Raw genomic sequence first — 20,689 nt, 5'->3', positions numbered from 1 at the left:
GCCCAGGCAGCGAAAATGACTAGTGTACCCTTTGTCTCCGAGCCATATGCGCAGCAGCGAGCACCAAGCAGAGCAGGGGAGAGAGCAGAGCGCCAGCAGCCGTCCGATCCTTCGCCGCAAAAGCAAGAGGCTGATCCGATGGCTCTCGCTCTCTCCGGCTCTTCCGCGCTCCGCGCCGCCCTATCCACGCTGGTCCCGAGGGCCTCGGCCACCAGGGGCTACGCGGCGTCGGCGGCGTACGGGGCCATGCGGCGGGTGGCTGCGGCCGCGGAGGGCGCCGCCGCGGGGGAGGCCAAGGACGCCGGGCGCGGCGCCGCCACCGAGATCTCGTGCGTCCCCGACCCCGTCACGGGCTACTACCGTCCCGCCACCTGGGCCGCCGCCGCCGACCCCGCCGACCTCCGCGCCGCGCACCTCCGCCAACTGGGTCGGATGCGGCGGCGGATCCTCCGGCGCACGAGGTGGCGGCAGGGGACGAGTGGCCGGACCCGGAGGATCCCCCCGCCGGCGCCGCCGCCGCCCCGCCGGGCTCCCCTCCCACGGACCCCTCCACGGCCATCGTCGTCGTACGTGCCGCCGCGCGCCGCGTCCCGCACCGGCGACCCGGACCCCGCTCGCACCGCGGGGTGGTACTCGTGGAGCGGCCGCCGCAGCGCACCTCCTCCCCCACGCCGCGATCGCCCCGATCCGCCGCCCCCGCGGCGACAGCGCCCCGCGGAGGTGGTGCCACCACCACCGCAGCCGCAGGCGTCGGCTCCCGCTCCCAACCCGGGCCCCTACCCGGCCTCCGCCTCAGGTTAGGTCAGCCGACCCGGTGGTGTCCGGCATCCTGTCGCGCAAGCGACGGGCCGCGGTGATGCAGTGCACGGCCTCCGCGCATATGGCTTAGAGACAAAGGGTACAATGGACATTTTTGCTGCCTGGGCCCGCTTGTAAGAGCTCTCAAATGGCCAAAACCGAACGGAATAGGGACGGAATGGCATGGAGGAACAAACCAAGTTGCACTTGGGCATACAGGTGTCGACGAACTTTTTAGGGGCATGGAGGTTAGACCCAACTTTCATAATGGCACACAGGTAAAACCTTCCCCTACCTTTCCTTATATTGTCGGGGGCAGGGTTACAGGTCGGTTGGTTATAAGAATACTAATCGGATATGACTAGAGGAGTTGTACTCTTATTACAACGAGTACTTTCCTAATCCTTGACTAGTTCCTGTCCTTCCATGTAGACTATGCCACCCTGCGCCATGGTCTCCATGTCAGATGCGTCTCGGTGTCCAACCCCATATTTAGGACTGTCCAAAACTTCTGGTGGACCCATAGATATATGTACGACAATAATTCCTCTGAATGAAAAGCAGCACAGAGATCATAGAAATCTTATTTAATTATAGACCAGCATCTCTTGATAAAGTCTGTGTTGAATCCATCAAGGCTTGGGCATTTGTCAGAAGGCAGGTTTTGAAACATAGAGTCAATTTCTTCTTAATTGAAAGGTTCATCAAGACAATTCAAATTGTCAGAAGCCTAAAGGAGCTGCTCTAAATCAAAGAGCATAGGATGAGTGTCTGAAGTGCCTAGTCTTTCTTTATACACTTCCCAAAGGATTGATGCTTTAGCATGATGTTGAAATTGAGGATGACCATTACTGTCTTCCAAACTAGTGATGAAATTCCTCCTAGGCTTGATGGTGGCAGTTGCATGAAAAAACTTCATGCCTTCATCCCCAAACTTTATCCAATTTATAGTCCCCCATAGTTTCCAATATACTCTTTGCTGATACAGAAGATCCATTAATTTCTCATCAAGGATTTTTTTTAAAATTTCATTCCACTAGGGACAGATCTCTAGATTCCTCAATAAGTTCAAGGAGAGAGATGACCAGCTTAACATTTGAGATATTTGCTTTTAGAGAAGAGAGTAGAGCTTGCCATGGTTTTAGAACTCTTCTTAGGTTCTTGAATCTTGCAATTATAACCTTAGCTTTATCTTTACAATTGACAGGAATAGACCAGCCATGTTTCACTACATCCAGGAAGTGCTCATGTTCCATCCAATATTTTTCAAACCGGAAAATGTTACCTTTTGGAATATCAGTACCAATGCTAACAATGCAGGGTGTATGATCTGAAGTCTCCATAACTAGTGGATAAGCTATTGTATTGGGATAGCTCAGAGTCCATGAATTGGAAGTAAAAAACCAGTCCAATCTCTCTAGCAAGGGTGACTGTTGTTTATTACACCAAGTAAATTGTTTCATTTGCAAAGTTATTTCAACCAAGCCTAAAGCACTTATGGCATCATTAAACAAGAACATTTCATTGTAATCCCCACCACTTTTGTTTCTATTTGAAGGATCTCTCATCAGATTAAAATCACCAAGAACTAGCCAATCAATGTCATCTGGCATCTGGATATGTTTGAACCATCTAATAAACTCTCTTTTTCCCTCTAATGTACATGGCCCATAAATATTGGTGAGGACCCAAACATTTCCATTTAATCTTGATGTAAATTCAACAGCAATAGCAAAATTATTTTGAAAAACTAAATGCCCATCAAATAGAGCAGACTTCCAGATGATTGCCACTCCACCAGAGGCACCTTGTGAAGGCAGAAATTCAACTTGATCAAATGCTGGAGGACAAAAGTTTCTTATGAAGGGAGCATCTAGATGTTCCCTTTTAGTTTCCTGAAGACAGAGAATGTCACACTAGCTTTCAATAATTTTATCCCTGACAAAATTCCATTTCTTGCTAGAGTTAATACCCCTAACATTCCAACACATCACCTTCCAGGATTTTCTATTAGCAGTACTATTCATAATTAAACAGATTTAAGCAAGAAAATTGTAGCAAGCAGTGATTAACGCTTATGCTAAAACAGGAAAGGATAGACAGGTAATCCCATAAAATCATTACAAATCCAAAGCAACCAAAAGAAATTTTGAGAGAATTGTTTCTACAAAAGAACAAAAGAGACACTAGGCTCTCAATCCCACTGTTACTGCTTCTTTGGCTTCTTTTTGGAAATCTTGGTATCATCATCATTGTTCTTAGTTAGCTTCCTACCACCAGGGAAAGCCACTAATCTTGATTAAAGCTGAAGTAGACAGTTTTGAGGAATCAACTTTACATAAAGTAGCACCAAGATTCTTGATTACTGAAGTTGATAATGTTGGAGGATCCACAGAACAACCAATGCAGTTCTTATTCTTGCAAACTAGAACTTTGAAACCCTAATTCTGATTCTGGTTTCTTTTGCTCCTTTTGAGATCATCATCAGTTATGTCCTTGCTCGGTGCTTCCTTTCCAGTCTACTTAAGTTGGTCAACTTGCAACAGCAAAGAAGAAGACCAAAGGCTAGGTGATTCAATAAATTTTTTCACCATAGTTTCAACAGGTGTTCCAGGTGAGGTCACATTGACTTAACTAGGCAGGGACTCTCCTGACAATGGAACAACTATGGTTGGGGATGGTGAGGCATGAGCAGATGAAGAAGATGATGCAATGTTGCCAATAGAAATTCCTTCCAGAATAATATTTTTTCCTTTTGAAATGGGGTCCTCATGAGTCTCATGACCAACTGAACATAAAAGAGCTTTCTGCAGTGGACACTTATCAGGCAGACTAAAGGGGATGGTACCATGGCTAGACTGTAGGAATGGCAAAACTGATGATGTCAGGAAGTATTTTGCCCAAAAGAAATTAAGTGGGTTTAGAAGTTGTGATGTGAAGAAATCAGACCAAAAAAGAGGAGTATCCACCTTCTGGTGACTCATCCCTAGAGAAAAATGTATAGCCCACTGCCTCTGGGTGAGGTTGAAATGATCGGTGCATTTGTGAATTCATCATAGAGGAAAGAACATGATCTTGGTCTGGCTATAGCATCTCCACAAAGCTTAATTGCATATCATTGTTATAGTTGCCTAGATCATGTAAATCATTACCCATTAATTCATCTTCTTGGATGTCCTCTTGAACAACGTGAAGAGGCTTTCCATTGGCTTGTGGAATGAAAACATTAACTTGAACTTCTTCTGCGGCCAAATTTGGTCCTAGAGCATTAGCCATTGAACTGTCTGAGGAATCGGTACCATCAATGACATGTTCTTCTATCTCCGGCTCTGCAGCCTCAATATTATCAGTTGCTTGAATTAAATCATCAATCCCCCCAAGATCTTCTTCTATAGCCATGTTTAAGTCAATGTCAATCACATTTCCACCTTGAACAAGATCATTATCTTCAAGGATAGGTTCGTCAAGAATTGGAGCATACTGGATTACTGGGTCTGCAAGAGCCTCTGCTTCTGCATCTCATCCACTAGATTCAGGTGAGGCCCAATGAAAGCTTCCTCATCTTGAGCTCTAGCCCCATTAGTCCATAAACCCCACTGAGCTGGACCCTGATTGACATTTTGGTTTGCTAAATTATTATGTTCATCATTCCCATGACCTCCATTGCTAGGTTGTAGTTGGGATCAACATCATCAGGAGGTTGATCCTCGTCACCAAATCCCCTTCCCAACATTTTATACTGCAGAATTTCACATTGGGCTGTCCAAGAATCCCTCTCAAAATCTTCACCTTCAGAGCAAACAATAAACTATGGGATTTCTGAAAGGTTAGGTACTCTAGCTTTCACAACAATTCAAGCAAGATTATTAGAATCTTCTTCCAGTTTACCAAATTCAGCTACTATCTTTTCCATATCAGCCCTAGACCAAAAATCTATATCATACCCAAGAAGCATCAACCACACCTCATAGTTCATAGTAGTAGTTTTGTTATTCCAGCCCCTATTATGTTCAACAAAGGAAATTCTGTATTGACCATATTCATGAGGACTACCACTGATCAAGAAGTCTCTATCGTGCACAAAGTTAAATCTGACATAGGCCTGTCCATGTGGGCATGGCTGAATGGAGTGAAATCCCACCCTACGACGATTGCGCAAAAAAACATCTAGCAGCTCCCTTATGGATGGAAATGATACCTATTGATCTAGCATTGGCTCAATGGTGGTAATGGCAACATCACTATTTCTTCTACCCGGACCTCCCAGGACAACTCGAGACATCAGCTTCTGAGGCCCACCATCTGATGGTGACAGCTTCTAGGCATAAATGGTGCAGGATCCACAAACTTGAAAGACATGGCCGATTCGAAGCAGGGCTCAAAGGAGAGGTTTCGCAGTGGCTGGGGTTTTTTTATGCATAAGGTCAGGAATGCCAGGAAGAAGGCGGTGGTGGAGCACCAGGTTCCTCACCTACTGAAGGAATGGCGATGGGGCAGAGGGCAATGACGATAGTGTCGACACAAGCAAGGAAGGCGAAGCGTCCCACTGGTTCCGGCCCCATCAGTCATAGGCACTGGTTTGCGGAACCAACTGTCCACATTTTTCCCATTCCATGCTGCCGTTTGAATCATAGTGGAGAAGGTCTTGTCTTGGGACAATCCCGAAAATCGAGGTTTGAATTTGTAGAAAGAGGCAATATGGCCCAAATGAAAACAACTTCCACATCTAACCAGCTAGGTACATTCGGCCCCGGAATGAAAGTTTGACAAGCAATGAGTACACTGCTTTCAGCCCAAAGGTTCAGCTGTTTGAAAGCTCAAAACGTTTCTTGAATTAGGACGCACCACATTACCGTCTCGCCTTGAAGCCATGGCATTAAAGCTTCCCAAATTAAGGTTGAGATCAATACCATCACCTGGGAAATTCAAATCAAAATTACCCCTTGACAAACTCAAATCCACCGTGTTCTTCGCCGGAATGAAATTGGAGGCTGGACAATCAGAGGATGATCGAGGGCCAAGGCAGCTGAACACTAATTTCTGATGAAAATGATCAGGCCTTTGCATAGAAGGAGCGAAATGCCGGAGTGGAACCAGGTTGGCACCTGTCAAAGGATTTTCATTTGAAGAGGCACTGTTTCTTATGTTTTTGGATCCCACATGGATCCAAGGAAAAGATGTACCCTGAGCCTCAGCTATTACTTGCTTAGCAAAATTAAGACCTCTCTCATTTCAGAGATTAAACACAACCTTGAAATCATCACTTTGAAAGAAACCCATCTTGTAAATCAGAAGGCCAACATTTTTTGAAGAAACATTGAACTTGAAAACCCAATTTTCAACTTCCACAACTGCAAAGTGAGAGGCAGCTCCGCCAAAAGTTGATTGGAGAATGAAACCAACATTATCCTCTGTTAACTTCAAACGAGATCGAGTGAAGGAAGCCAGAAGTCAGAAGCCAGAAACTAGACTCATCATCTGGATTGAGGGAAGTGACCCGAGCACCAAACAAAGAATGAACCTTGGCAGAGAAATCCAACCCTAGGCGAAGATCCAGATTGGAGAGATCCATGACTGACGTGGGTAGGATCTGATCTGTGTAGATGGCTGGAAACGAAGCCATCAAGATCTTCAGGCCGAGGGAGTCACCAGCAGCCTCATGCGCCAAAGCAGAATGATATTGAAGCTGGACCCAAGAAGCAGGAGATGGAGGTGGACGCCGGGACCGGATGGTCACCGGCAGGAGGAGAGCCCAGCGGTCACCAACGGGTAGAGGACCCGGAGGTCACCGGCGGAAGGCTCTCATGGCTCTCATTTCCCGTGGGTCATTTCCAGGAAGTCCATCTTCGGGAAACGACCGGATGGCTGGACATTCCGAGATCTCCAAACTCTTGAGCTTGGGATGGTGTATCGTATTGGCTGGTGTTCATGTGCCGTGGAATCGATTGCGTACAGTGAGAGATGAAGGGACTTACCTATAGGAGATCGACTCGTTGAAAAAATTTGCAAGTGGCAATTTTGCTTGCGATGGAGATTGGACGAGGGGAGGTGTGCCTTCACTAGCTGACTAGCTTTCGAACTTGGGCCCCCCTCCCCAAATTGCCACTTGCAAGGGGTCAACTTTCCCCTGGTGGACCGCCAAACAGAGGACCCTGCTGACGACCCTGCCCAAACGATGGGGTTAGATACATATTAGATGTAGATCGATCAGCTGGCTGACGATGACTCGAATACTGATCCATAGATGCTGCGTGTCTTAAAGATTCCAACCTTGCTTGTACTTGGAAATCTGAATACTATACATGCAGTCAAGCGTGCAGGTGTGAACCATAGCTGGTGTGTGCACATGCATTTGGTCTGATCGATGTCAACTGACCTGCTGTCGTGAGAACTCGGAGTAGCTCTTCTCGGTTCTCCATGTGGCTTTCTCTAAACATCCGTTGCAAGAGGTTCCTTGTTGGTTTGCACAACAATATACCATTTATCGTTGGCATACATGTAATCTCCCTAACCACATATCTTGTCCTTTTAACATGACCTTAATTTTGTCGTCGACAATGCCAACCTCCATTCGTTCCAACCTTCCAATAGAACTATATGACTCTATGAGTCTGTGACAGAGACCAATACATATGCATCTAATTTCGGTTCCACACTAGCTCTAGCTCATAACGAGTTCGGTTAAAACAAATGATGATCCAACATGATAAGGTATATCGAAGCCCACACAGGACCCGTAAAAAAGCTGTTACCAGTACCTGTTTATTAGTAGATCAAGAGCTATGGCAAAATGCACTAGAAGCAAATAACTATTAGGGAGCATCAAATGCAAAATGGGGACAAGGCGAAGGACTTGCACGAGCAATACCGCAATAGACTCTACTTGCAATACATAAGAGTATAACAAGTACAATGGCAAATATATTTTAGCAATTCAAATCCCCTCAAACACTAAACACACAATTCCTTCACAAACAGCAAAAATCAAACAAATTCAAGCACTAACATTCTCACAGAATAAATTAGGAGATAAGAAAAAACAACAAAGGAAAGATAAGGATATAGAAGAACTCAATAAAGATGACGACAACATCAAATAGTCAGAGCCTGACTTCAGATCTTGAAAAAGGAAACTCAGAAGGGGGCAGATCAAGAGATGATTGAGATGAAAACAAATAAACTGTTGCTCCTCCACTTGTGATTAGGGGGTGTTTGGGAGGAGGAGGAGGCTAAACTTTAGTCCCGTCACATCGGATGTTCGGATACTAATTAGGAGGACTAAACATAAGCTAATTACCAAACTAATTGCAGAACCCCTACGCTAAATCGCGAGACGAATCTATTAAGTCTAATTAATCCATCATTAGTGAATGGTTACTGTAGCACCACATTATCAAATCATGGACTAATTAGACTTAATAGATTCGTCTCGCGATTTAGCCTAAGGGTTGTGCAACTAGTTTTGTAATTAGTCTAGATTTAATACTCCTAATTAGTGTCCAAACATTCGATGTGACGATGGCTAAAATTTAGCCCCCTCCTCCCAAACACCACCTTAGTCACTAAATTAAATGGTTCCGGTTCAAATATGTTCAAGACTGATAAGCACGTCAAGCTAACAGATCACAAATCTTTAAAACAATCCAACATATATAAATTTGACAAACTTTTCCCACAAATCATACAGCAGATAAATAGCAAAACTCTTTGAGGAAAGAGTAGTTAGTGCTATGGTAAGGTCTTGCAGAAAGGGATCAGAGATAAAAAAAAAATTGACTTCCCTTTGCAAAAACTATAATTTTATAATCCACTCGTTTAGCCATTATTATACAACCCCTCCCCCACCCCCAACACACACAAATAACGCCAATGGGTTTGAACTTGCATTTGTCAGTTGACTGACCAAGATGTATGGCTGCATCAAGGTTTGTCTGCTAAAATGAGGGCAATCTGTATCTGATCCTGAAAATATCTCTTTTTAAAAACGAAAAAAAATCTCACTTAATTAACACACTGATCTTAAAAAAAGGAGAGAAAAAATCCCAACCAGTTGGTCGTGTACTTGAGACGTCACATTCCTACGTAAGCATAGATAGCGTCAGCAGCATGCTCGTGTAATAGTATAGGTTTTTGCGTGCGTTGTCACCTGCCTATAGATTCTGTATACATTACCATTTTTAAATATGGAGCAAAATTGACACGTTGGATAAAACTTGTTGCAATTTTTATATTTGGGTGACCTCCTGTGAATCCAGAGGTTGCGATTATTTCTAAGTGCAGATCGATAATAATGACTTTTAGGCTATACGAAGCTCATGTAAGAGACGGTTTAAAGCTCATTCTGGCGTTTTCATTTCGCAAGCTTCCTTTGTTGCTCGTGTTTTGGCTGCAACTTAGGTCTTGTTTAGTTACCTCTTTTTTCCAACCTTAGCACTATGCAAAAAGAAGATTTCCCATCACATCAAACTTACGAACTTACGGTACATGCATGGAGTACTAAGTGTAGACGAAATCAAAAACTAATTGCACAGTTTTATTGTACTTTGCGAGACGAATCTTTTGAGCCTAATTAGTCAATGTTTGGATAATAATTCACAAATACAAACAAAGTGCTACAGTTACGTATTTATGGCAAAATGCAAACTTTGCAACTCCCAGAGCACCATCTGGCTCGCTCTGGAATCTGAATGCGTTTTTATTTCGCAAGCTGAGTGTGTTGATGAGGGCAGATTTTCGGGATCACATAGTGAAAGAAGAGACTTGCAAAGTACTAGTAGTTCTAAAATTTGAGCCCAATGAGCACTGGAGTGTCCTTGTTGTATTGGACCTGGGCTAGTTTTTTCTAGGCCCACAATCCCATAATTCAATAGGCCTGCGTAAATTAGCGTTAAGCAAGTGAAAAGCCCATCGCGTACATACAGGGTTTACATGGGCCTCATCCATCATGGCCATAGAAACGACAGCACATTTGCTCATTGCCTACTGGCGTGAACCGCCGGTTCGAGTGTCAAATTGGCAGCTGCTCCGATTATCCTGTGGCAAGATTCACAAGTTCAAGCCGGACCCTGGCACTTAAGCATTTTTAAATTTTTAGTTTGTGTGTCCTGAGCAGTTCGTTGATTCATACAGTGCTGACTTTAGTCGAGAGATTAAACATCCGCGGATCAGTGAATATAAATTTTTAGAGACAGTGGACGGGGAACTGAAGATTTCTTCACAGATCGGTCAAAAATTAACACTTCTTGGTTCTTGCAGAAGAAAGAATGTCACAGAAAAGCCAAACTGGAGGGCCATTAGCATCGGCCAGCCAGCATTAAATCCTGTGTTTTCCTTCATTGTAGGAAAGAGCTCCAGGCTGCGGTGTCGCACCGTGTGATCAATGAAAGTATCACACGGCACACCTGGCTTTCCAAACCAATTACCGTTTCGCAAAAGAATAGAAACAAAAAAAAAGAAATAGAAAAGCAAAAAAGGAGACTGCGGCGATTTGAGAGAGCAGGCGGCAGAGGGATCGTGAATCAAGAACAACGGAACTAGTACGAAGAACGATGCGGCCGAGAAGATCAAGAACAACGGAACTAGTAAGGAATCGACGATGGCGGAGGACAGGAGATCATGCGCTTAGCTGCAGCGCTCCTCGCTCTTCATGGCGGCGGCGGGTGGGGACTGGGGTGATGCTGGCGGCGGCATTGCGACTTGCGAGAGATGAGCAGATCGGTCTTTATATAGAGCTGCGCTAGCTAGGGCAAATTTAGTCATGGTTCCTGGGCCACGCTGAAATGTACAAACTGCAATGGGCCCTTCTGAGGCCCACATATTAGCCCATCGGGCTACGTAGAAGCCCAATGTAAAAGAAATTTGTGAGACTATTTCGGGGTCGGGGGCGGGGAACTGTACACACTGATACTTGCAATGCAGAAATGCAGTACCACTCACCTCTACAAAACTCCAGTAAACTGAATTCATAAAGTTCCAAGTTTTCCCTCGGATCAAAAACGCAAAAATGTGGGAGGCTTTTAAGAGAACGATAGAACTTCCATTTGAGTTGTTAAGAAATTTTCAGCCCAAGCAACAATGTTGGGAAAGGGAATGGCCCAGGACCTTCTCAATCGCTCAGTAGCGCCGGCTCTGCAGAAGCGGGCTCGGTGAACTGTACCCCAACGCTCGGTGCAGCGGCTGCGCGCCAGCACAACGCTCGCTGCTGTTGCAACTGCCTGGCTCATCAGACTCCGGCAGCGCGGACGACGACGTCGGAGTCGTCTGTTGCGGTGCCAACCCAGCAACACCCGCGGGCGCCGTCAGCTCGAGCACTTCGTCGCACCCGCTGCACCGCAGCCTGGCGACCTTTCTCCGTGACAGCAGCGTCGCCGCCGGCACCTGCAGCAGCTCGGAGCAGCTGCCGCAGACCAGGAACGGGGCGCCGCCCAAGACCGGACGACAGTGGTGGTGCCTCCGCCGCTCGCTGCGCCCGCCGGCCGTGGACGACGCCGAAGACGGCGACGAGCCGGTGCTGCTGCCGCCCGCGTTCCGGCGCGGGGCGTGCTCCTGGGGAGGCAGCGCCTGCGCGAGGTGCGACTCCAGCCGGCGGAAGAATCGAGCGCCGCGCCGCGCCGCCGCCGCTCTCGCGCCGACCGACGCCGCCGGCTCGATGGCGACGATCAGGCCGCGGAGGCTGTCGAGCGAACGGAGCAGATCCCTTTGGAACGCCGGGTCCGTCAGCGGCGACGACGGCGCGACACGGGGCGCCGCCGGTCTCGACCTGCCAATAGACGTCTCGACCTCCTCTAAGCCCACGAGAGATCGCCGGCGCTGCCGTCCGCACGCGTTTCTTGGCGAAGACAACCCGTCCTCCGTCTCCGAATGCGTTGACATGAACACGCCGTAACGGAGAACGAACGAGTCGGAACACGCCGATCGCCTTGTCCGCCGAGATAACGGCCGGTGCTCATCATGCCCATTCGAGTAAACACGGGCATCGTCGCGGCTGTTCGCGGTTAAGATGGGGTTGCCGAACAACGGAGGCTGGTTGCCGTGGACGTCGAGAACCGAAGCCTGCTTGAGACATGCGTCAAGCTCGTCGGAGAACACCGACGCGGTGTCGGCCGAGAGGATCTCCAGCCTGCTCAGCGCGTGGTTCATGTCTTCCGTCGGCTCAGGTTTCTTGCCTGCAGTAAAGATGCACCAAAGAAACACACGCCCCGGGTGCATGAATGAACAGAGTAAAACATCATGTTGCGCAGGGCCGGATTTCTGGTTAGAAGCAGCACCTCTGATCGGGGTGCGGCATTTGGTGCAGTAGTAGATGACCGCCTCGGGGTCCTGGTAGATCATGGCGCGGCAGTAAGGGCACCGGCCGAACCGCCTTCTGACCTCACCCGACTCCATGATCGTCCTGGTTTTCCTACGAAAGGTACAGAGTTTGGTCAAGGAAGGCTCAGGGGCGGGGTGTTGGATGTTCTTGGCTTCAGACATCGGATGCTTCCAGAATGCTGGGGTTCATCAAAGTTCTTAGGCATTCTCCACAACTGCCACTTGATCGATCAAAAGTATGCCATTCACTCTGGCTACAAAGAAGACTGCAGAAATGGCACAAACAAAATGTGTATCCTCGGCCAAGAAAGAGGAGGCAGATGAATAAATCAGACGACAGGAACAATGAACAAAAAAAAACGCACCTGGCTATCAGAACCTTCAAGAACGCCTCCAAAATTTCACCTAACTGTCGACTTGGCAACAAGGACACGAATTGGCTAGAGTATGAAGCTGCTTTGCAATGAGAGTTTCTGAACTTTTAAGGCAGAGGAAGATCTTGGAGGAGGAACGACGACAAAGGAGGAGTCTCCACGTTTTTGAGCCAGCAAACACACAGCAATCCGACGAAATATTCTAGTACCGGGCGTGAGCAGAAGAGGCTATCATTAGGAAGTTGGAATTGGAGCACAGCTTGATGCTTAAAAAAAGGATTTGTACATGCATAGTTTGACCATTACAAGAAAAGAAAAGCAGGAGATATTCTTTCAGATTGCTGAACTAGTTTTTTGGACTGGTTTAGAAGTTAGAATTGAGAAGAAAAAAATAGCAGTGTGCACAGAAGTTATTGATTTTGGACTGGTAACGATGGGTAGGTAAGAGAACATGGCAAAAAAAACACTAACAAAGCGAACTGGTTAGGCTCCTTGTGGTAGTATTGTAGGTTGGTTGAGTTGTAAGTTGCGTTTCAGATTTGGTGCCGCTTTGTAGGTAGTAAGTTTCATAGTTTTCACTTTCTTTTACAATAGCTTTATGTATCGGCTTGTCGCAGAGGTTCCATCAAAAAGCACGCTCTCTTCCACCACAAATAAACATAACTAGTCGAAGTCAGAATGACTACCAACAATTAATACCGTCCAGTTAAGCAACAAGCATCTAGTAGCCTCAGGAGCTTGAGCAAGAATCAACTAGATTAAGCTGTTCATCAAACATAGCTGGAGGAGCCGCCAGTAGTAGTACTCGGGACTCGGGGGATCACAGCACTGCACCCAGGCCAGGATCAGAGCCGGCGGCTTCCATCCCTTGGCAATGGCTCGCGCTGGCTTGCTTAGCTAGTGGAATCGGAGCTGCATCGCCACCGACCAGACGGGCGATGGGCCATTGGTCGCGGCAACGTAGACGGCGATCCCTTCGCCCTGTTCACCGCCGGCGGCGGCGTTCCCGTGTCGCGCACCTGCGTAGCAATCGTCATGGAAGCCCAGAGTTAAACCAAACTCGTTCGACCAATCACCAGTCTGTGATGGACAGACTGACAGTAAGGCCACTGCGTCCAGCATATCAAATTGATTGGTTCATACGTTCAAATCAAGGCCATTAGCGAGAGAGTGAGAGACAGTACCTGCCGCTTCCACGTTCCGGAAAAGGCTCTCTGCAAGGTAACAGCCAGCCACGAACGCGCACAGGAGGAACACGACGGTCACTGCTCCGATGGCTGCCAGGACGTAGAACAGGACGGAGAGTGCCATCTTCCCTGCGGGCATTCCAGTCGAAGCTGTCAGCTAGGAATCAAGCTTAGAATGCACTGGTGCGTCGTCCCCAGGGGTTTTGTGAGAGAAATGGGGGCGCACAAATCAACTGAAGCTCTGGATTTCAGTCCAAGTGCCAGACCTTTTGTGGCATTCGAGCGAAGAAGATAATGGCACGAGTAGAAATGCGCAAAAGACTAAGCTATGGTATGGCCAATTTCTCATTGTTCTTGTTGTCCCCATCTCTGCGGAAAAGGAAGCTGCCACGTCGAGATCACTCACACAGAGGTCGCCGCTTGGGCTCGGCCAAGGCCTTGGCAAGGTCGGCGAGCCGCTGCTCCAAGCTGTCGGGGTACGAGCGCGTCTCGTCGGCGGGGAACCGCGGCTGGGACTGGGAGTTTTCGTCCTTGTCAGCCAGAGAGGCGCTGTCTTCGGCGTACACCAAGGAGCAGCCGGGGCGCCAGGCGCCGGCGCTGAGGACGTCGTCGGCGCAGCGCCCGACCGCCGCGACGGCCGCCTGGAGGCACTCCCCGCAGCCGAACTCGGCCGGCGCGGCGGGCCCGAAGCAGAGGCCGAGCGCGCGCGCGGGGCCGCGGCCGGCACCCGCGGAGGCGGACGGCAGCGAGGCGAACCCCGTCGCCGCGGCGGCGGAGGGGAGCGCGGCGAGGAGCGGGGCGAGGCCGGCGCGGAAGGACGCGGCCGCGCCGTCCTCGGACGCCTCTGGGGTCGGCGGGGCGCAGCCGATCATCGTGTCGAAGTCGAAGCCGAGGGACCAGCCAGCGTCGTCGCCCAAGCCCCCGGCCCCGGAGCCTCCCGCGGCGAAGAGGAGGAGCAGGACGACCAACGGCGCCGTCGCACCCGGGAGTGCCATGGCTGCTAAGCGATGAGTGCTCGCGGCGGGGGCGAGCGGATGCTTTGCCGCTGGGCTGTCTCGACAGCGAGTGACGGTGGCTTGGTGGGGTTTTCGACGAGGAGGAGGGGAGGTGGGAACACAAGCGCAACCAACGAGACGATCGGTCGTGACTTGTGAGGCGGTGTGCGCGTAGGCCGTAGACGGACGTGTCCGCCGTCTCGCACCTTTTTAGCCAGCGTAGCTGCTAGCCCGGGACGGACGCGGTGAGGCCCCACGCGACGCGCGAATGATGGCCGACGGGAGCTCAAAACGGGTGTGGCGAATGGCGCTGCTCGCAGCGCGGGCCCTTGCCTGTTCGGGCAACTGGGATGGCGACGCGCTCACGCTTTTTTACTTTGAGGACGGGTTAACGGAAGTGCGGTGTGAGCAGAGCAGCCGCAAGCCGTCGCGATCCCTAGGGCCTCGCTCTGTGCCTGCTCCTCACCATGTGATCTGGCCGTTCTTGGCATGGCGTTGGGTAAAACTAGTGGCACGCGATGGATTTTTCTTTCTTCTAGCACGGAGTGACACCATCGTGCACTAGTAGTGCTTGAGCAGCGCACCGGGGGTAGTAAGTTCAGACGACGTGTACAGGTACAAACCTGGAAGGCAAATGCGAATGCGCATTGCAGCGTCTGCATTTCCCGGAGTGGTAGGATACGTGTAAGGGTGCTTTTATCTCGCGGTACACGCAAAACACTAGCTACGTGCAGCAACATTGGAGTACACGTCTGTGCGAGCCTATCCTATCAGAATCATGTTCCATCCACCTACGCCAATCAGTCCATCAAGCATTCTCAGTCTCAGTCCAGATCGCTGAGTAGATCAGCATTCAGCTCTCTTCTGATGGAACGTCTGATGAAAAGTGCACTCAGACGAACGTTACTCGAGTCCAGATCGCTGAGTGGATCAGCAAGACCAAAAGCGCAACAGAAATCTCGCGACATGATAAGCTATGTCCGACTCTAAAGCGCTAAGTCCGACTAGGTGATCCCAAGGTCTAAACAAGTTACATTGCCAATTCTACACAGTACCTTCGGCTGGATCTCAATAAAGGTACCCAGAACTTGGCCAAACACACTTCGTGACATGTTTTTTTTCCGAATCGAGACTCGAGAGATAGTACATCCGGCGGCACCCCTTGCTTTCCTGCCCTACCCGAAACTGAAACCTGTGAAAATTGGAAAGGCTCAATAAGTTGACTGCAGAACTTTAACCAAAAAAAGACGTTTTAGTTTTCTTGACAAAGGAACTTAAATACAGCCGAACAGACTTCAATACGTAGGAAAAAAAACACTTGACCGGCATGCGTCTGAAACCTGACTGTTCCAATGTTGGTATGATTTATGAAGTTGTTTACATGAAGCTGAGCAAAATCTCCCAATAGTTATTTGACACGTACTTTTCTAGCTGTGATATATAAACACCTGGCTAGGTTGACCATCAATTTGCCAATTACATCAAAGCTTGAAGTATCAAAACAACAGTCAATGTTTATAATCATATGAGAGATTGAAGTTAAACAACAATGAATTTCTCAATGATACAAGAGCCAACAAGCAGCCAATGCAAAGTGGGGGAAACTGGACATGAAGATGACATCAATGGCCACCTTTCAAGATGGGGGACAAGTACAAATAATAAAAGTTAAAGTCAAACTCCTCAGGTCCTGGTTAGGTGGCTCTAGTAGCACTTCTCAGGTCCTGGGTTCGACTCCCGTGGGAGCGAATTTCAAGCTAGGGTTAAAAAAATCCCCTCATCTCCCACACCAAAGCATAGGTCTAAGGCCCAGCCCTGGTCGTTGGTCGTCTCACACGGGCTATGGTGCCGCTACGTAGGGTGGGGCAGGGGTTTGGAGGTTTTCTCGACCTGCGTGAGAAGGTCTTCTTCTAAGCAAAATACCCAGGGGCTATCTTAACCTGCAGGTTGAGTTTTTTAAAAAGTTATAAAGTCAAACTATTTAACTTGTCAGAGTACAGGTTTCTAAACCTTTGAAGCTGTGACAGCAATAGGTAACAAAAACATCATAGGGAAAAAAGAAAATAAATTATGGTTGGCACTTAAGGGTTGTAAAGATACCATGCTAATGTTTATAACTTTGATATAACTAAATGTATAACTCGATGGCTAAATGCACAATCAAATTACACGCACAAAGGTTGGGAATCCAAGAAATGACACTCATGTGTCAATTGTCATGGCCCATATATCATAAAGCAAGAGAGGTATTCATGGATTCACTCCATGAGAGTGGCATTTCCAGAATTTTTCCCATAATGAACAGTGTATGTAGAGAAGCATTGCTTCACTGGCAGTTCAATGCCAACAATTACTTTATATGAATAAGAACTGGGCAAAGGGTAATTCAGCCACTAAGAGCAGGTAATTGGACATGGACACTAAGCCTTCAAAAAACAAGGTGAGACAAGAGCACAATTGTAACCATACTGTACCATTGCTAAACACAGAAATTTGTGGTGCAGTACAGAAGTAATCAGCAAGTGAACTAATATTCATAACAGGTCTATTGAATCATTTGTGCTACCTCTTAGAACAAATGAACAAGTAGAATATCCAAAACAAGTCAACATCCAATCATATCGTTCATGCAATTTAATTCAAGAGGAAAATACACCAGTGGTCCTTAAACTTGTCCCAGGATGCTTATGAACGTGGAGGAAAGCTTCAGAAATATTGAAAAACTTAAGTGTGGCTAGTTAGCTTACAAATGTTGAATGTAGACAGGAGCCTCAAAACTTTGTAAACTTTCTCATCAACCACGTCACATTTCACCTCTACTATCTTAAGGTGTTCAGATATTGCAGTTGTTTCATGTACCGGAATATTGTTTCCTTTCATTTCAAATTTATGGCCAGATCCCTGCAGTAAACAATCATTTCACTATGATCAATTAATGATGTATAATAAAACAAAACAATAATTGTCCCTCCATAAAATATATACTCCCTCCGTTCTTAAATATATGACACTGTTGACTTTTTTCATTTGTTTGACTATTTATTTTTTCTACAAATATTTTTGCAAATAGATAAACCTACAAGTTAAATCTAAAGTACATTTGACAATACACATAATGATACACATTTTACTTTAGTTAACTAACTCGTTCAATAGATATTGGTGGTCAAAGTTGGAGTAAAAAGTCAATGGCGTCATATATTTTAGAACAGAGCGAGTACCTTACAAGAAAATTCAAGAGTGAGCTTCTCTAGAAGTGGAGAGTTCTTGAGAATGCATTTTATTGCGTCCAAATCAAGAGCAACCGGAGCAGGTCATGTAGATCAAAGTGTCGGCTATGCCCTGCCAAAAGCAACCGGAGCACCCGAACCTGGCACCGTATGGCATGCCGGAACCAGAGGTTCACACGGAGGACGTCTCCATCAGAGAAAACATCAGCGATACCGTCGAACCTGAGCTCGCATGTTTCTAGAGGCGCGATTCCACGGGTGAGAAGAAGATGGTCGACAGACTCCCGAAGCTCCTCCATGTCGTCGTCGTCGTACCCGATGATGAGCAGGCCTGTCGCGAACATCCAGAGGTCGCGCCAGCGCCGGGCGAGCACGCACGTCCGCACGGCGTCCCTCGCCGGCAGGAAACGGAGGATGTCCTGGAGGACACCGTCGGCAAGTCGTCTATGCTGCTGCCGGCGCTCTCCGTAGGCGCCTTCTTGAGCCTTTTCCCCCTTCTCCTCGGAGCTATTCCGTCGAACAGGCGGCGGGCGTCGGTGCTGAGGGATGAGGAACCATATGATCAGACAAAGACGGAAAGGGTGGAGATAATCGGATGAGAATATGGAAGCCTCGACGCTCGCCGCTGACCAGCTCACCTCCCGGCCCGCAGCCTGGGCCCTGGGGTGAGATCCAAGCAGAGGCAGGGTGATGGCCGAGGAGAGAAGATGAAGAGCCACTTTGGCAGGGCTCCGGTTCATGTGAAAACGGCTTCAACTCTAGCTTCACTGGTGGAGTGGCTTCTCCGACTCTAGCTCCTCCTTTTAAAAAAATGTTTGGCAATACCTCTAATACCCTTTCATTTTCCTTTTTTTTCTTTTCTTCCTATTTATTTTCCTTCTTTTCTCTTCCTATTTCCTTTTCTTATTTTTTTCTCTCCTCCCATTCCTTTTCCTATTTTTTCTCTCCTTCTCTCTCCTCCCTATCTTCCCACCGCTAGCCTCCCTCTTCTCTCTCTTCCCTATCCTCCCACCGCCGCTCCTATCCACTCCCGGCCTTCCACCTCCTCCCGGCTATCGCTACCCCGCCTCCCGCCTCCGCCCCCACCTCCCGCCTCCTCCCAGCCGTCACCATCCCCACCCTCGCCTCCCGATCGTCTCCGCCCCCGCCGTCGTCGTCGGCCGCTGCCCGCCAAAGCTCTACCGCCGTGCGGGCCCTTCCCAAGGGCAACAGTGGGCAATGAGGAGGAGGAACTGCGGGAGCCTCTTTTTTTAGCTCCGCTGGCCTGAAACAGCTCCAAAGAGCGAGATTCCCGAAGCCCCGCCGGTGGAGCCGACATCCTGCGCCCTTTGGCATGGCTTCAAGAGAAGTCCTCTAGTTTCTCTCTTTTTTGGTGTCCAGACTTCTTCACAATCACACGCACTCCAGAGGAAGAGAAATCCGGGGGGTCCTATGTACCTTCCGGATCGATAAGTATACATCGCACGGCCCACACGGCCCGTCTGCCCAACAGCGCGCAGCCCAATTAGACAGCAATTAGACAGGAGAGAAGCACAGAAGCAGGCCGCTGACGCAGCTGTCCGTGAGCAACTGAGCATGATGTTTTTTTATTTTCTATTGTAATCCTCGTAATAGCATCCAATATTTTTATCAAACAGGTTCAACAGAAAAAAGTTCAACAATTTGGAAAAATCAATTCAAAATTTTTTAAATGTTGAAATAGCATATCATAACTGTTGAAAGGATATAGTAAAAATTGTTGGCTAAATATATTAAAATGTTGAAATGATATAATAAAAATGTTGAGTATACATATTAAAATGTCGAAAGGACATACTAAAAATGTTGGCTAATTATATTAAAATGTTGAAATAATAGATTAAAAATGTTGGCTAAGTATATAAAAATATTGAAATGACATACTAAAAACGTTGGCTAAGTATATTCAAATGTTGAGATGTTAAAAAAAATTAAAATAACATATTGGATCTCATTCTCATGCATTAATCCTAACATGTACAAATCTTCAAAAGGATTTTAAATTGAACACGTGGTTTAAGAGAAAAGATGGTTTTTAGTTTTGGATCCGTTTAGTTTTCCATCCGCCTCCTCCACTCATTACACGACACGTGTCGACATCCATTAGGCCTCCTCCAATGGTTAGAGTCAACTACTAGCTCATACGTTCAAGAGATAGTGTAAGAGATGAGTCTTCCAATAACTAGAGTCAAACACTAACTCTTATATCTACATAACCCCACATTTCGAACCTACATGATTTAGGAATGTGTGTATGAGACTATCTTTGAACAAGAGATAGCTCTTCATTCTCGTAAAAATCCGATGCGGTATACTTACCAGCTAGCTGGGGCTGTTTGGATATGAGGTGCTAAACTTTAACAGTGTCACATCGGATGTTCGGATGCTAATTAGGAGGACTAAACATGAGCTAATTATAAAACTAATTGCATAACTCTGTGCTAATTAATCTATCATTAGCAAATGGTTATTGTAGCACCACATTATCAAATCATGGACTAATTAGGCTTAATAGATTCGTCTCGTGAATTATACTCCATCTGTGCAATCAGTTTTGTAATTAGCCTATATTTAATACTCCTAATTAGTATTCAAACATCCGACGTGACAGGTGTTAAATTTTAATAGGTGTTTCCAAACACCCCTGAGTTGTATCATTGGAGGAGGCCTTGTTGTCCACATGCTGCACGAAAAGCTGGTGCGAGGTGCTCTGCATGTGCTGTCCCGCAGCTACTGTGCGCTAGCCAATCCCGATCCAACAAGTATTACACGAATCT

General features: G+C 47.4%; 3 protein-coding genes and 1 long non-coding RNA gene across 5 annotated transcripts; 1 reads left to right on the top strand and 3 right to left on the bottom strand.

Annotated features, from left to right (window-relative positions):
* Nucleotides 1–801, top strand: LOC140222166 (uncharacterized). Its single transcript, XM_072292372.1, has one exon. It carries the CDS (start codon nt 16–18, stop codon nt 799–801), a length of 786 nt encoding a protein of 261 aa, XP_072148473.1. The 5' UTR covers nt 1–15.
* A 9,906-nt stretch (nt 802–10,707) lies between these two features.
* On the bottom strand, nt 10,708–12,994 carry LOC117848040 (uncharacterized). Of its 2 annotated transcripts, none has more exons than XM_034729346.2 (2): nt 12,066–12,994; nt 10,708–11,963 (listed from the first exon to the last, which is right to left on the bottom strand). In XM_034729346.2, exons 1-2 carry the CDS (start codon nt 12,268–12,270, stop codon nt 10,912–10,914), a joined length of 1,257 nt encoding a protein of 418 aa, XP_034585237.1. In that variant the 5' UTR covers nt 12,271–12,994; the 3' UTR covers nt 10,708–10,911. The 2 variants fall into 2 exon arrangements, with proteins under 2 accessions (XP_034585237.1, XP_034585236.1); XM_034729345.2 differs by having other exon boundaries at nt 10,708–12,199; nt 12,474–12,994.
* A 148-nt stretch (nt 12,995–13,142) lies between these two features.
* On the bottom strand, nt 13,143–14,973 carry LOC117848041 (uncharacterized). Its single transcript, XM_034729347.2, has 3 exons — nt 14,076–14,973; nt 13,667–13,798; nt 13,143–13,501 (listed from the first exon to the last, which is right to left on the bottom strand). The coding sequence occupies exons 1-3, from the start codon at nt 14,662–14,664 to the stop codon at nt 13,380–13,382; spliced, it is 843 nt and encodes a 280-aa protein (XP_034585238.1). The 5' UTR covers nt 14,665–14,973; the 3' UTR covers nt 13,143–13,379.
* Nucleotides 14,974–15,526: 553 nt separating this feature from the next.
* Nucleotides 15,527–18,656, bottom strand: LOC140222101 (uncharacterized). Its single transcript, XR_011897665.1, has 4 exons — nt 18,533–18,656; nt 17,886–18,433; nt 17,412–17,565; nt 15,527–15,856 (listed from the first exon to the last, which is right to left on the bottom strand). It is a non-coding gene; the product is annotated as an uncharacterized lncRNA (long non-coding RNA).
* Between the last annotated feature and the right edge of the window lie 2,033 nt (nt 18,657–20,689).

Source organism: Setaria viridis, chromosome 3, assembly GCF_005286985.2.
Source record: "Setaria viridis chromosome 3, Setaria_viridis_v4.0, whole genome shotgun sequence".
Taxonomy (NCBI): Eukaryota; Viridiplantae; Streptophyta; class Magnoliopsida; order Poales; family Poaceae; genus Setaria; species Setaria viridis.
This window is presented reverse-complemented; position numbering and strand designations above follow the sequence as displayed.